The sequence below is a fragment of the Suricata suricatta genome, chromosome 2 (assembly GCF_006229205.1).
Source record: "Suricata suricatta isolate VVHF042 chromosome 2, meerkat_22Aug2017_6uvM2_HiC, whole genome shotgun sequence".
In the NCBI taxonomy this organism is placed as follows: domain Eukaryota; kingdom Metazoa; phylum Chordata; class Mammalia; order Carnivora; family Herpestidae; genus Suricata; species Suricata suricatta.
The window spans coordinates 130,502,863-130,519,391 of record NC_043701.1 but is presented as its reverse complement, the minus strand read 5'-3'; the positions used below and the strand labels follow the sequence as shown (position 1 = coordinate 130,519,391).

At 41.9% G+C, this 16,529-nt stretch overlaps 1 protein-coding gene across 4 annotated transcripts in view; it reads left to right on the top strand.

Annotated features, from left to right (window-relative positions):
* The window catches only part of PBLD (phenazine biosynthesis like protein domain containing), a 36,891-nt gene extending 22,391 nt beyond the window's left edge, over positions 1 to 14,500 (top strand). For all 4 annotated transcript variants that reach the window (XM_029931781.1, XM_029931779.1, XM_029931780.1 and 1 more), the window contains 8 exons: positions 3,173 to 3,272; positions 3,643 to 3,741; positions 6,689 to 6,798; positions 6,886 to 6,915; positions 9,318 to 9,406; positions 9,654 to 9,832; positions 12,503 to 12,565; positions 13,603 to 14,500. In XM_029931781.1, coding sequence (XP_029787641.1) covers positions 3,188 to 3,272; positions 3,643 to 3,741; positions 6,689 to 6,798; positions 6,886 to 6,915; positions 9,318 to 9,406; positions 9,654 to 9,832; positions 12,503 to 12,565; positions 13,603 to 13,715 — 768 coding nt within the window. In that variant the 5' untranslated portion in view covers positions 3,173 to 3,187 and the 3' untranslated portion in view covers positions 13,716 to 14,500. The remainder of the gene's footprint in view (positions 1 to 3,172; positions 3,273 to 3,642; positions 3,742 to 6,688; positions 6,799 to 6,885; positions 6,916 to 9,317; positions 9,407 to 9,653; positions 9,833 to 12,502; positions 12,566 to 13,602) is intronic.
* Positions 14,501 to 16,529: the final 2,029 nt, after the last annotated feature.

The following is a 16,529-nucleotide window of genomic DNA, read 5'->3' as shown; positions in this document are numbered from 1 at the left end:
TAATGCATTTTGAGACTCTTGTCCTAAAAGTAGAGGGAAGCAATAGAAAAAGGAAGGAAGGATGAAGATAGGAAGTTTGGCTAGATCAGGTAGAGGAAGGACTGGCCGGCATTACAAGTTCCTGCAGCCGTGGAGGCAAATCCAGGAAGATCAGCACGGGCTTTTCTTTATCACCCCTTCGATCACCACGAGGCCTGCACTAGCGAGTTAGTTGGCTCCCAGTTTCTCTCAGGTGTTGTATGCACGGACATGTGGGCCAGTTTCCACACAGAACACTCAGGGGGCCGCAAGGAGTGCTTCTTAACATTGTTGCCTTATTAGCTGGGATGCCCAGCAGCCCTCACCCCTTCCACTCAGGTGGGACTACTCACTGCCTGGGTCCAGGTATGACAGGTGTTCGTGCCATTTCATCCTTGCCATACCAATTCTCCTTGTCTCAGCTCACAGAATCTTAGTGTCAAAGATTTACAGAACAGAAGTGAGGTCAAGTGACTTGTCCAAGAAGCATCCCCAGTATAAAGCTCTTTGCGCACACTTTCCTGTGCAACTCACCAAAATTTGTCCTTTTCCTTAGCCTACCTCACAGCTTCATCTTTAAAGTCCTAGAGTATTGGGGAGCTTGGGTGGCCTCAGTTGGTTAAGTGTCTGACTTTGGGTCAGGTCATGATCTCACGGTTTGTGAGGTTGAGCCCTGCGTCGGGCTCTGTGCCTGGGGCCTGCTTCGGATTCTGTCTCCCTCTCTTTCTGCCTCTCCCCTGCTCACGCTCTGTCTCTCTGTCTCTCAAAAATGAATACACGTTTAAAACAAACCAACAAACAAAAAGTCTTAGAGTATTTATTGTCAAAAATCTATGTGTCTCAATTACATACTCTCTGGTGGTGTTCATTGTTGCTTTCTGTGTCTGTCTTGATTCCCTGTAAGATGCTAAACCCCTTGAACATGGGGCCATATTTTATACACCAGGGTTTCTTAAACTTTAATGTGCACATGGATCACTTAGAGATCCAGTAAAAAAAAAAAAAAGGAGATTCCGGGAAACCTTGCTGGCTCAGTTGGTTGAACATGTGACTCTTGATCTCAGGGTCATGAGCTGAGCTCCATGTTGGGTGTAGAGATTATCTGAAAATGAAAAAAAAAATTTTAATATTTATTTTTGAGAGAGAGAGAGGGAGAGAGAGAGCATGGGAGGAGCAGAGAGAGAGAGAGAGAGAGAGAGAGAGAGAGAGAATCCCAAGCAGGCTCTGTGCTATCAGTGTAGAGCCCAACACAGGGCTCGAACTCACGAACTGTGAGATCATGACCTGAACTGAAATCTCGAGTCAGACAGTTAAGCAACTGAGCCACCCAGGTGCCCCCAAGATAAGAAACTTTAAAAATATGATGATTCAGAAGGTCTGGTGTGGGGCCTAAGTCTCCAAATTTCTAACAAATTAACTCGGTGGTGGTGTGGATGTTGCTGACCTAGCACAGCACTTGGTAATTGACTGATTGCTGCTTTCCCTTAGAAACGTTGCAAGAATCCATCTTATCTGATAGACATTGGTTTTCCTGTTTGTGGTGTGTTAAAGGGATAATAACAGTTTGTCTTTGTTTTGGAGAGGCACTTGACCAGAGGAGGCACAGAGAAAGAGGGAGACAGAATCCTAAGCAGCCTCTATGCTGTCAGTGCAGAGCCTGATGCGGTGGTTGATCCCACAAACCTGAACCGTGAGATCATGACCTGAGCTGAAATCAAGAGTTGAATGTTCAATCAACTGGGCCACCCAGGTGCCCCTGCTCTTTTCATGTTAAAGGGGTGGAAGCTGAAGCTCCATGAGATTAAGTGACTTGCCCACTCTTGGACTGCTACTAGGACCTGACCCAGGACACAAATTCACATTATTTTTTAAAATAATTTTATTTTGAAAAATTAAAAACATAAAGAAAAATTTGAGAATGGTACAATGACTATTCATATACCCTTCCTCTAGATACACTGGTTGTTACCATTTACAAAGCCCACACTTTTAATCACTCTACCACTTATTAGGTATATTATGGCCTTAGGATGTTACATAACCTCTCTGTATTCGATTTCTTTATCTGCAAGGAGATAAAATTTCTATACTGAGGGTTTTAAAAATGAAGATAGAAGCGGTGCCTGGCTGGCTCAGTCAGTAGAGTGTGTGACTCTTGATATCAGTCATGAGTTTATGTCCCATGTTGGACACAGAGCTCACATAAAAAGTAAAGTAAATATGAAGATGAAGTGAATAATGTATTCTTCCAGCAAATGTTTATTGAGCTCCTACCATTCTTGGATGAATACGGGGCGTTGTTCTAAGTCAGGACAAAGCAAGGTAGCACATTGTATGCCCTCATAATATCCCTTCATAATGTCCCCTCAGATGGTGGGAGACAGTGAAGGGACACACTGAGTAAATTCAGGCGGCCTAAGCCCCGGAAGGAGACAAAACTTTTAGAGCAGTCTGGAAGGTTTCCTGAAGGAGGTGACCTCTGGCCTAAGGCCTGACTTATGAAAGGGAGCAAAACCACGTAGAAATGGGGGCAAAATGGGCCAGCCTACCCAGAGTGGATGCCGAACATCTTTTTATTCAACAAGAAAGGGAGATTGTGAAGTTTCTTTTTGTGGAGATTGGTTTTTTTATTTTTTAAATTTTTTTATTTATTTTTGAGAGACAGAGAGAGACAGTGTGAGCAGGGAAGGGGCAGAGAGAGGGAGACACAGAATCCAAAGACATGCTCCAGGCTCTGAACTAGCTGTCAGCACAGAGCCCAATGCGGGGCTCAAACCCCGCGAAACGTGAGATCATGACCTGAGCTGAAGCCAGATGCTTAACCGACTGAGCCACCCAGGTGCCCCTTGTGGACATTGTTTAGAAGAGAGCACATGCTCTCAGATTAGATTAAAGTTTGACAAAAGATAGGCCAGGCCAGTAGGTTTTCCAGAGTTTGGTCCAGCTCTGAGCATCTACACCCTATGAAGGGTGCTACAGTCATAGATTTCTGAGAAACAATCTTTGTAAAAGTATCTGGATTCTTGGCAATTATTTCCTGTGAAACATGTAACTTCTAATATTAATAAGCTGCATTATTGACTAATGGCAGTTGCTGTCCAAGGAGTCTGATTTGTTTTTCTAGAGTCTCAATAAACTTTTGTTTCTAATTTAGACATTGGATGAAGACATGCATCAAAAAATTGCAAGAGAAATGAACCTCTCTGAAACTGCTTTTATACGAAAACTGCACCCAACTGACAACTTTACACAAAGTAAATATAAGTAAACATGCTTTTTTTTTTTTTTAAAGCCATTCGTGAATGGTACCAGAAGCTGCTTTCCCAGTAAGGAAATGATATTTAAGAGAGATGTGCATTTCCTGTTTGTATGCAGATAGGAAAAGAGCAGGGGAGATTCTGATTTGGTTTTTAGTTCATGTAGGGGAGCTAGTGTTGAGTGATTTGAACATTTCAGCTCCAGCTCGGCACTGGGGAGCCAGAGTGGGCTGGTTTCCTTCACTCCTCCTTTCAGCTATTAATCATGCTAGGGAAATATTTAGAAAAGAATGAGAAAATTTAAAAAATTTGTGACCCACTTGTATGGTAATTATCTCATTTCTCTTTGGCTTTTCTTCCTCTGAAGGTTCCTGCTTTGGACTAAGGTGGTTTACGCCAGCGAGTGAGGTTCCTCTCTGTGGCCATGCTACCCTGGCTTCTGCAGCTGTGCTGTTTTACAAAATAAGTAATGTGATTTTCTTTTATGAACCCATCATTTAGCAAATTGCCAATATTTAAAACAATTCTCACAAACTCTTAGTGATGAATCAAAGTGACTGGTATAAAGACATCGCAGATGTATTTCATGCAATTCATTACACTAAAACAAAAACAGCCCCCAGGACTTTGGTCTTCCTGAATATGTGCCAGGCATGTGGGAAAGCCATGGTCAGTGGTCCCTAGAATGCCGTTTTATTTTGAAGAGGAGCTTTCTGGTTTCTGACCAACACAGGGGGTGAGCCTGTGAGACACAACAGGCATCTCACACGATGTGGTATCTGGGAATGATAAGGCACTTTTTGCTCTGAATATATGCCCATCGACATTGAAATTCATTTCGCAAGAGGTTCCCCTCCTCCTCCCCCTCCTCCTCCTCCTCCTCCTCCTTCTTCCCCTCTTCCTCCTTGTCCTCCTCCTCCAACTTCCTCCTCCTCCTCCTCTTCTTCTTCTTCATCTTCTCCTTGTCCTTCTCCTACTCCTCTTCCTCCTCTTCCAACTGCTGCTGCTGCTGCTGCTGCTGCTTCTTCTGTAAACTGTACGCCCAATGTGGGGCTTGAACTCAGGATCCTGAGATCAAGAGTCACATACTCTATGGACTGTGCCAGCCAAATGCCCCTCACAAGAGATTCTTTCTTCTCAAGTTTAAAGATTCATGAGCCCTGACTATATACATTTACTTTGTGAAGAGATGATGCAGCAACTCAATCCTGCCATTTTTCATCTAGATATGTTTGGTGTAATAAAGGTCAGGGAATTATGGGAATGGGGCAGGGGAGAGCTACCTAGAAATGCCCTAAAAGTGGAGATGGAAGCAGCCATGAATAGGTGTAGACAACAAACAGAAAGTTAAACAAGGAAATACACAGGATGATATGACAGAGGGTAACAGTAGCGAGTGCAGAGTTGGAAAAAAAGATTCTCTGGGGAGTTATTTAGAGGGAGGTGGTAGGGAAGGTGTTACAGGGTGAGTTTCCCCAGGAAGCAGACTCTGAGACACACTGCATGCCAGAACTGTGAGCAGTATTCTCGGGATCAATACTGGTAGGGGAGTAAAGAAAGGAGAATAGAACAGAGCAGGAGGGTGAATTGCAAAGTGGTAGTAACAAAGAAAGGGCTAGGCCAAATCCACAGGGAGGTCTAATGCCGCCAAGGTTCTTCAAGTAGTACAGTTCCAAATAGAATCAAAGGTTCAGGCCTTTATACCTTCCATTGACCAGCCTCCAATGCCCAGAAAAGCAGCATGACTGTAGGTGAGGTAGCTCTGCATACCCAAGGGCAATTCGCAGAGTAGGACTCAGCGGCGAGCTCTTAGTCACCAACACCCTCTACAACCCAGTTGGGGCTGGGTGAAAGGGGAGACAATCAAGTCTTCAGGCTGCACCTGAGAGCCGGTACCTCCTTAAATTTGTTCCTCTGTATTTCCTTGCCTCACCTAGTCCTTGCCTTGAGAGGGGAAGGGAGAGATTCTGGACAACAGCATCCACTAGAGAAGGGAACCTTCACGTTGAAGGATATGAAGCTATCTGTGCAAAGAGCTAGATTTCGAGAAGGAGCCAGAGGCAGCAGCAAATGCAAAGCCCCTGAAGTGCAGCCTGTATATTTAGAGTGGCTGGAACTTCAAGGGGGCGACTGTCAGGAGAGAACACTGAGAGTCAGATCAAGGCCTCTCTACAATGTAATACATCTTATGTCTTAAAAAGACAGTTTTGGTTTCTGTGAATAGGGGACAAGAATGAAGACAGGCAAAATCCTGAAATAATGTTTAGGAACTCAGTCTTGAAAAGTAGATTTTACTGAAGTTGGATTGAGTGCCTTTTGAAAACCCCACAATGGTTGATGTGAGGCAGAGATTTGGAATAATAGCCTTCAGACCTCCCATAGAGTGGTCTTAAGGTTGAATAAGTTATGAAAACATGTTTTGCAAATAATGATGTCTTCCACCGATTATAATGAGAAAAATTAAACTTTGGGTTTTAGAACTTTATAGTCAGTGAAAGTTAATCGACAATGCTAAATTTCCTTACCTTTTAGATATTTTACAGAAATATTAAGGGGGAGGAAAGAATTAGATCACAAATCTTTGTTTTCACTAAAATTATTACCCACAATGAGGTCAGATAAGTGGCCCAAGTTGTATCAGTAACAGTAATTTTATGTATAGCTTTGTTTATTTAGGGTAAGCTTGATTTGTTCCTATTAGACTGTTGCTCATAATTTGTATATTCTATTTATCATCCCTTTGGCATATCTTAGACTAGTATTGTTTGTAACTCTATAGTGTATATTTAAAAATCTTCATTAGAAAACACTATTGAATCCCTATGAGGTAGGTTTAATTTTTACTCCATTTTATTGATGAGGAAATTGAGGCTTAAGGAGGTTAAATAGTTTACTCAAAGGCACAGTTAGTAAGCATAAAGAAGCTGGCATTTATTTTTTTTAATGTTTTTTAATTTATTTTTGATACAGAGAGAGACAGAGCAGAGAGAGAGGAAACACAGAACTGGAAGCAGGCTCCAGGCTCTGTGCTGACAGCTAGCTCAGAGGCTCAAACCCACGAACGTGAGATCTGACCTGAGCGGAAGTCAGAGGCTTAACCGACTGAGCCACCCAGGCGCCCCAAGAAGCTGGCATTTAAAGGCTTGCAGTGTGATGTCAAGTCCAATCAGTAAATTCTTGGTTCTCAAGAGAGAATCCAGAATCCAGGGAGGGCTTTCTCTACTCTGGACCCCTGTACGGACCCCTCCTTATGGGAAAGAGATCCCTGCCAGGGAATCTAGGAAAACACAATAGTGATCAAAACAGATGTGCAAATATATAACAGAATCTATTTTCCTATTTCTTGATTTCCTTTCAAAATTCCTTTGTAACTGACAAAAGTAAGACTCTCTTTTTTTTTTTTTTTTGACCAGAAAATGTGAATAGCACTCTAACCTTTGTCACTCTGAGTGGGGAACTAAAGGCCAGAAGAGCAGAGGATGGTATCATCCTGGATCTGCCTCTTTATCCAACCCACCCCCAGGTCAGCTCTTTCTAATTATTGCCGTGAACTGTATACCACTGATAGCGTGCCTGTTTTACAATGGTCTTGTCTTTTCTCCTCATCTAGGACTTCCATGAAGTGGAGGACTTGATAAAGGTTGGTGAAAGGAATTAAACTTAAACTCATGTGATCTGGTCATTTGTTGTTTAAACACAAAGGATCAGTAGCCTTTGACCCACAAAGATAGGCCTTCTATCGGTATAAGTGTTCCAGGCTAACTTTAGATGAGAGTGGGCAGTGCATTTGAGGTGTGCTTTTAATATTGAGCGTATTTGGTGAGAAGGTTGAGCAGTTTCCTTGACTCTTCATTGTCAGCACTAGCCTCCATGAAGGTAAGGGGAAGACAGGCTGCTGTGTGGTGGCTGAGAGAGAAAGGAATGTAAGCCGCCAGGCAGGGCAGCCCCAGTTTCTGTGGTGGAGAATGAGGCTGAGGTCAGGGGGCAGTGCTTGGATGGAGGAGGGCAGGAAAGCCTGGGTAACTTGAGAGAGAAGGCAAGATTCATAGTCTGCCTTCCTCTGGAGGTCTTTATAGGGGTGGGTCTTAATAACAAGAATACCAATCATGATAATAAACATTTTGGAGAGTCTCCCCTGTGCAGTACCACGTGCTAAGTGCTTCACGTGCAATATCTTGCAATTCTCAGTGTTCCCCAGTGAAGTAGGCACTAAAGTCATCCTGTGGAGAGGCCAGAGGGCCAGAGTAGCTCTGGATGACTAGGTGCTTAGTTTGTAGAGAAGTGAGGACCTGGTCCAGACCAGGGCAAGAGCCACAGTGACAAAAATAATTCTGTCAAATGGCCTCTGTGGATACTACTGGGGTGTTTCTCATTGAATTTTCAACTACAGGGTTTATAATCTCTTTAGTGTCTTATATGGTTTATGTTTTCAAAAAGTAGCAGCAAGCATTACAAATTCTGATTTTACAGCGCCACCTATGGCTCAGGTTTTGCAAGACAAGCCAAATTCATAAATGAACTACCTTAAACATGTTGTCAAGAAAGTGGAAAATATTCACAGCATAGACCTTGTTCATGGTAGAAAGAAAGAACTTAACCTGTTATCTTTATGCCTCAGGCTCAGCATTTGTAAAGTGAGCACAATAAAGGGTTTAGTTATCATGATATTGTCATTTTATGTTCCTAGAAACTGACAATAAGATTCTCAGCTAAGAATTAGACTTTCAAATTGACATAAAAATCCATGCAGAGGAGGGCTGAATGATCCTTCTGAGAAACTGAAAGGCCCCAAGAGCAGATGGGATCTGGCTGCAGGAGTTTCCATTTGTAGAGGGATGGACATTATTCGACTGTGGACACAGGGGCAGATAGTCGAGGCACCACCCAAAGTGGAGGGAATCTTGGCTTTGGAACCTGGAGCATCTCAGTTTCTAGAGAAGGTTAGAGGACCTGAAGCAACCTAATGATGGTCAGATCACTACTGGTGATTCTTATTTGCTCTGCTATAGCCAGTGGTGCTGCCAATGTATGACTTGGAGAGGCTTTTCCCTGCTCATAATCTCAGCACTCCAAATCAACAACCAAACACACAAACAATGTTCTAGGATATGAGCAAGATTATGTGCAGTCTTAGGTAGACCATGAATTAAAATATCTTTAGTAAATGTTGCTATGTTACTGATCCACGGCACACAATCTAAGTGAAAACAGTGCTTGCCGAACAGAGTAATGTTAAGATGAGTGGTCTAGTCCCCACTTTTATTTAAACCGTTGGCCTGAGTCCTTGCCATATAGGATCGTCTAGTTGCTGATGCTGGGACTCCACATATATTCTTTCTTTTTTCTTCAAAAAAATTTTTTTTAACATTTTATTTTTTTGAAAGACAGAGAGAGACAGTGCGGGCAGGGGGAGAGAGAGAGAGAGAGGGAGACACAGAAACCGAAGCATTCTCTAGGCTCTGAGCTGCCAACACAGAGCCTGATGTAAGGTTTGAACCCATGAATGTGAGATCATGACCTGAGCCAAAGTTGGATGCTCAACCAACTGAGCCACCCAGGACCCCCACATTTATTATCTCATATAATCTTCACAACAACGCTAAGAGGTGTGCCTGAGGCCCCCATTTCTACAGACAGTAGATAGTAGTGATTCAGAGCTTTGACTCTAGGGCCCCTAGGACTTGGGTCAAGTTGTGTGTGTGTGTGTGTGTGTGTGTGTGTGTGTGTGTGTGTGTGTGTCCCTGTCCCTGGGCCTCTCTAAGTCTTCTTTATTTGTGAGAAAAATGCCCACTTGAAGGAGTAGAGTGTGGAGGCATGTAGTGATACTTGTGAACAATGCCTATCTTTGGCTCGTGGAGGGTAAGCTCAATCCCCTTAAAGGTCTCTGGTCTCCATGAAACTGGATTTCCTTGGGCAACACTTTGAGAGCTGAAACTGAACTAAAACTCTTGGGATTGGAGATGCTGTCTATGCCTGGCACAGAGGAGATGCTCATGAGAGGCCAGGGGGCACTCCTGAGGAGTTTTTGGTCTGTCTCCACAGACTGCCATAGGTGATACACTGGTCCAGGACGTCCGCTATTCTCCAGATACCCGAAAGCTCCTTGTCCGGCTCAGTGATACTTATAGGAGGTAAACAAGATTTTTGGCTTCGTCAGCACTTTGGGGAGGGCTCAGAACCCAGATTTATCGTTCTGGTTTTGTCTGGCTGTGCTGTGTCCAGTAAAACCATGATTTATGCAGTCAGAGGGTTTTGTTCCCAGGAAGCAAGATATTCTACTTGCTCTTTCCTCCCTGACTACTGAGCTGTTTGCTTTACTGAGTCTGTCTAGTGGTCTGTGAGATGGGTTTGTCCTAATGGATCCCTTTTATGAACAAGGTCATTTTTGGAGAACCTGAAGGTGAATACACAGAATCTTCTGCAAGTGGAAAACACAGGAAAGGTGAAAGGACTTATTCTCACCCTTAAAGGAGAGCCTGGAGGGCAGAGCCAAGCATTTGACTTTTACTCCAGATATTTTGCACCATGGGTTGGTGTGGCTGAAGACCCTGTAACAGGTACTTTTTGACTTGGGTCCTGGGGAGGGTTCAACAATGAAGGAGGAAGATAACAAATAACTGTTTAGTAAGTGACCTTCACATGACCTTTCAGGCTGCTTGGGTTTTGAGCTGTTTTTGTTTCCTTATCTCCTCTGCCCCCATCCCTTCACTGAAGTCTCATGTGAAAACTACAGAATTAAGCAGGCAGTATAGCAGGGTTAAACCTTAATGTCACACAGTCTGGGTTTACATCCTAGCTTCCTAGCTGTTGACCTGGAGCAAATGACTTAACTTTTAAAAATTTCTGTTCCCTCCTCTATAAAATATGAGTAATACCTCATAGGGTTATATAACACAATGCATGGTAAATGCTTAGCACAGTACCTGTCACATGATAAGTGTCCAATAACTCTTAAATATTTTAATAATAATGACAAAACTGGCTCCCTGAACCAACACTTCCAGATCTGCTATTTGCAAAATTCAGGGGCTGATACCAGTCCACTATAGTCCCAAAGCCTTTTGTTTTTTTCAGTGGCTAGCCTGCATGATCCTTGACATAGAAAAGATTTGGTTTTTGAAGGATAAACTCCTGGGTTATATATAGGTGGGAAAGAGGGACAGGAACAGCCTTCCCAGATCTACCCCCAAAGTGGGTGGGATGGGTTTGGGGACATGGGTATTCAAGATATGCCATCCAGAGGCAGAGGGATGAAATCAAAGATGGGCAAGGATGGCAAGCTTCCTCTCATCCTCTTTGAGAAGAGTGGGCTGAGCAGAAAAAGAAGGGAATGCTTGATGGAGGAGGCTGGTGGCTAGGTTGGTGGCTGGGGAAGGAGGCTGGGAAGAAACTTTGAGGCTCCAACTGATCAGAGGTAGAGGCTGGAATGGTTTCAGGACTTTGACTTAGTTACTGTCTGAGAAAACACGTAAAATTCAAAGCTCAGCAAAGCACTTTTAAGGACTCAGGAGAATGCCCAATGACATCGAAAAAGTACACCTCAGCCCTCCCCTATGGAAAGGAAGTTTTGAGTGCATTTACACATGCACAGCTGCTTCCCAAAGGTTTTAATTGGTACAGAAGGCCAGTGTTTTCCCCTGAAATAATGCTTTTCTCAAGTGGGAAGGTCTTTGGACATGATCACCTCCCATCTCAGCTTGCTTCAGACTGAGGGATGTCTCAGCCTACAGGGCCTTTCGGGCTAAAACCAGGACAGTCTTGGGCAAACAGGGATGCTTGGTCATCCTAGGTGGGTCCCTCATAACATTTGGTAACTTTTCCTGAAGAAAACCCATCCTTTTCCTCCCCAAAGACTTTTCTGTCAGTTATTACTTTATTACTTTTTATTTTTTTAAGTTTATTTATTTTTGAGAGAGACAGAGTGCAAGCAGGGGAGGGGCAGAGAGAGAGGGAGACACAGAATCCAAAGCAGGCTCCGGGCTCTGAGCTGTCAGCACAGAGCCCGATGTGGGGCTCAAACTTGCAAACTGCGAGATCATGACCTGAGCTGAAGTCAGATGCTTAACCGACTGAGGCACCCAGGTGCCCCTGCCAGTTATTACTTTATATTTTTTTCTTTATTTTAATATATATTCACTGATCTAAAACTAGGGCACAATCAAGTGAAAAAATACTCACTAGAAGGAAGTTCTGTTGGTACCAAAAGCCTGAAAACATTGGCTTGGTGGAAAATTTAACCTTTTGTCATAGTTCCCAGTTTTCTTTGCATGTTAATCCTAGAAGGAAGAAGATATTTTCCTAGAAAGACAGAAAGATTTATGTGAAGCCTTGATCTCCCTACCATGTGTTGACAATGAACTGATAGGACAAAAATTAAAACCTGCAGTTTAATTCAAAAAGATACATGCACTCTGATGTTTATAGCAGCTATTTATAGCAACCAAGTGTCTATCAATAGGTGAATGGATAAAGACGATCTGATATGTGTATATGTGGTATGTGTGACACACACACACACAAACACATTAGAATATTACACAGCAATAAAAAAGAATGAGATTTTTTTTTTCCATTTGCAACAGCATGGATGGACCTAGAATATTATGCTAAGTGAAATAAATCTGACCAAGAAGGATATATACCATATGATTTCACTCATATGTGGAATCTCAGAAGCAAAACAAATGAATAAAAAAATAAAAAGCAGAATCAAACCTATAAATACAGAGAACAAACTGATGGTTCCCAGAGGGAAGGGGTTCGGGGATGGGTGAAATGGGTGAAAGGGAGGGGGAGATATAGGTTTCCAGTTATGGAATGAATAAGTCACAGGAATAAAAGGCACAGCATAGGGGATACAGTCAGTGACGTTGTAATAGCATGTGGTGATGGGCGGTAGCTACCCTTGTGGTAAGCATACCATAACACATAGAGAAATTGAACCACTATGTTGTATACCTGAAACTAATATAACATTCTGTGTCAATTATACTCAGGTTAAGAAATTAGAAAAAAAACCTCTGCGTTTAATTAAGTCTTCAAAAAGTGTAAAACATAGCAGATATATCATTTGGAGGAGCTTATCCATAAATTCTGTGTCTTCCTTTCTATATCCATCCATAATTTCACACTCAGCTATGGCTACGCCATCTAAGGTTTAGTCAAATTGGATAGTTGGTTGTAATTGCTTATAAATTTTTGTTTTTATATCATAACTATTTTTTAAGGGTCTGCACATGCCGTTCTCAGCAGCTACTGGTCTCAGCAATTGGGGAAGAAGGACATGCGTGGTATGCAGTTTTTTTTTCCAATTTTTAAAAAACTTGTGAACTTGAAGCATGTAATAAAATATCACAGAAGTTTTTTTCTTGAAAAACCCACATGTAAATGACAGGTTTGAAGTTCCTTCACACTGAATCCTCTAATCAGAATATTTTCCACTCAAACACCTTCCACCCCTGTCCCTCCCAATACATAGACACACTTCTAATACAGTAAGTGCCCAATAAGTATTTGTTGAATAAAATTAACAAGCTGTGTAGCTTTGGCCCAGTGAGGTTATTTAGTTGAGAGTGGATGATCACCAAAGTTCCATACTGCCATTGCTAGTCACAGGATTGAATCAAACAAACTGCTTTTGAACTAAGTCCCTTAATGATTAATATATTGCTTGGCGGTAGAGAACACAGATTGCAGCCAAGGGAGGTTACACAGTTGCACTAATCAAAATAGGAGTGTGACCCTCCAGGATGAAGGTCTTACCTAGTGGGAGGGTTAGGCCTCTCTGACTCTGATTTGGGGATAGCAGCTGGGCTGGTCTCGTTACTCCCCTCTGCACTGAACTACAGGAAGGCTGAGGCTGTGTCTCTTGTTGCTCGATAAGTACAATGAGTGAACAAACTCCCTTTGTCCTCTTTAGGCCTGGGAAGATGAGGCTGTCTCAGGACGGCCAAGATCACCCCTCTTTATCTTCTTAGACTTCTAGTCCATGCCTCTAACTTATCACATTTCCTTGTTTACTCCTGGACAGAAGCAGAGAGGAAGCTATGGGTGGAGTGTATCTGGGACATTACAGGAAGTGACAGGGGAAATGGCTCAAGAGGAAAAGGTGTGGGGCTGTGTGTTTTGTGGACCAGCTGCATTTGTGACTCCTCAGTCCCCAGGAGAACAGGGCAGGGCAATACTATGGACAGATGAAGGAGTTTCTTATAAACTGAGCTGGGAAGATTCTAGAGTTTATAATAAGAGGTCTTTCACTATGTTCTGTTAATTAAAAAGGGTGGACACAAACAATATTAATTTACAACTTGTTTTATGTTTTCTTTAGCCTTTCAGTGTTCCTGTCGAGGAGGACAACTGGAGATTTCAGTGCGTCCTGATGGACGAGTTGACATTAGAGGTGGCACTGCTTTTGTTCTAGAGGGCACTCTGACAGCCTAGAGGTTGTTGTGGTTCCAGCTGCTCTTCTGAATGACTAAGTATTTTCTGCATGAAAAGAAATGTAAGAGGCTACTTTTACCAAATTCACATAGTAATTCACTTAATCCTCATGTTAGAAATAGAAAAATGAAGACATTTTAATGGAAATTTAATAATGCTTCCTGACTAACTAATGGAGTTTCAGCGCTATATATATTTGAAATGTAAGTAACCAGTAATGAAGCCTAATGTTGTCACCTTTGATTAAGACTACCAATCACAGAATTAGGAATAAATCTATGAGGAATAAGATCAAACCATTTAAACCTAAGTGTGAGTATCTGATGGAATATTTTGCAGCCATTAAAAAGACCCAGTGACTATGTGGAAATATAGAAAAACATCTCATGAGATAATGTTAAGAGAGGAAATTACAGTGGACTATAAAATGTTAGCAATATTATGCTATGTCTATGGACAGTATAAATTTATATGGACAACAAATATGGGTCATGAAGATAGAAAGGTGAAAGCTGTTCATATGTGTCAGAGGATAAGACTGGGAGTCATTTATTGCACCTAAAAAATTATTCCTTTATTGGGGCATACTCATGTTCAATAACTAAAAATCAGGACATAGAATAACTAAAAAACCCAGAAATTTCAAGAAATGTATGTGTATTAGTGTGGTAGTAAAATTAAATACTAAAAGCAATATAATATCTTTATCTTGATATATAGCTTTAGAGTGATAAAATGGCATTCTTCTCTTACTTTAATAAAATTGGTTTTAACATAACTTTCAATTCAGTTACATCTATAATATTGGATACTTATAATTGACTTTGGGATGGGGACTTTTTCAAGTCACTAAGTGTTTGTTTAAGGTGATCTCATTGATGGGAATTCTCAGCCACCTCAGATACCACAAGCTAATCAGTTAGAAATTCCTGCCTGTAGTGTCCCAATTTTTGTTCCCTTACTACTATCATGTTTTCTTTTTTTATTTCTTTTTGCTAAAGCATGTGACAGTGAATTTATTATAGCAGTAATCTTATGTTTCCCCAAATTTCCAATGAAGTAAACAATTTCCTAACTTCAGGGCTTTCACTTAATGAGTAAGCAGTGACTTGCCACACACCTCATCGCTTATCACAATTCATTAGTATGGCACTAAGAGCGAGAATTACTGGAGGGCTTCCACAGAGTGCACGTTTATTTCAACCTGGGACTGAACTGTATGAATGATTTTATATAAAGGCATAGTTAAAAAGGTCTGAATTTTATCTCCTGAATGTATGCTAAATTCTTTTTAAAAAAATTATTTTTGGGGCACCTGGGTGGCTCAGTTGGTTAAGCGGCCAACTTTCGGCTCAGGTCATGATCTTGTGGTTCGTGGGTTTGAGCCCCGCGTCAGGCTCTGGACTGACAGCTCAGAGTCTAGAGCCTGCTTCAGATTCTATATCTCCCTCTGTCTCTGCCCCTCACCTGCTCATGCTCTGTCTCTGTTTCTCCAAAATAAATAAAACGTTAAAAAAATTATTTTTAAAATTCCAGTGTAATTAGTGTCATTTTAATTGCAGGTATGCAGTATAGCAATTCAGCAATTCTTTATACTCAGGGCTTATCACGATAAGCATACTTAAAAAAAATGTTTACTTACTTTGAGAGAGAGAAAAATAGAGTGCCCACCAGTAGGGGAGAGGCAATAAGAGAGGGAGAGAAAGAATCCCAAGCAGGCTCCATGTCAGCGCAGAGCCCAATGTGGCTTAATCCCGTGAACTGATCTTGAACTGAGTTGAAATAAAGAATTGGACACTTAGCTGACTGGGCCACCTCTGTGCCCCTTGATAAGCATAATCTTATTTTGCAGTCTGCCATTTCAACATATGGCCTCCATGGTTGCTGTAGCAGGTGGATAGAGTGCATGGAAATCTCACAATGTTTGGCTCAGAAGTGATAGATGTCAATTCTGCTCACAGCTTATTGGCCAGAACTGGTCACACACACACACCATCTAAGAGCAAGAGAACCGAGAAATGCGGGGAAGCTCATGGATATGTGTGTGTGTATATGGCAAATAGAGCTGCAACACCTGGGGAGGATTTTTAGGCCACTCAGATGGTACCCCTTAGGGTGGCATTACTTGGGTAAATTCATCACAGTCCAGGGGCACAGGGCTGCAGGCTCAGAAGCCTATTATGTGAATGTACCAAGAGTGAATCTATCTTTCAGGTACAGATTCACCTTTACCTAGTGCCTAGAGACTGATGTATGAAGCCAGAATACCAATTATTAATTTTATAATGAGAAATATAATAATCATGGAATGGATTGGAGCAGTGCATTTTTTCACCATTTGCATATGTGTTGGGAAGCCAAATTATAATCATAAAGCTGCTTCATTACCGTGGAGCTGAAACAAGGAGAGTCAGCACAATGGACCTAAATGGCAGATGTCATCAGGACAAAAGCTTTCCCACTCTAACAATGCATTAGAATCCCATCATAATGCATTTAATTTACTTGAATTTAACTACATAGGTTCATGGCATGGACCTACGCAAATGTGATTTTAGTGTTGAAATACATTCAGTTTTGGAATGCCCATGGTCCCTAATTCAAGCCGACAACTTTATCTAGCACTCAACAAAACAGTGGAGTGTTCAGCACTAGAGGCAAAATTGGCAGTATTGGGCTTGTGCACTGGTATATCTGTCTTCTGTGCTTTATAGGTTATTTACAGGATTTCCAAGGATAATTTGTGCAGCACTCAGTTTTTGCCTTGTGCACCATGTATGGTAGCCTGCCTCCAAAATGCTCTCCATGATCCCA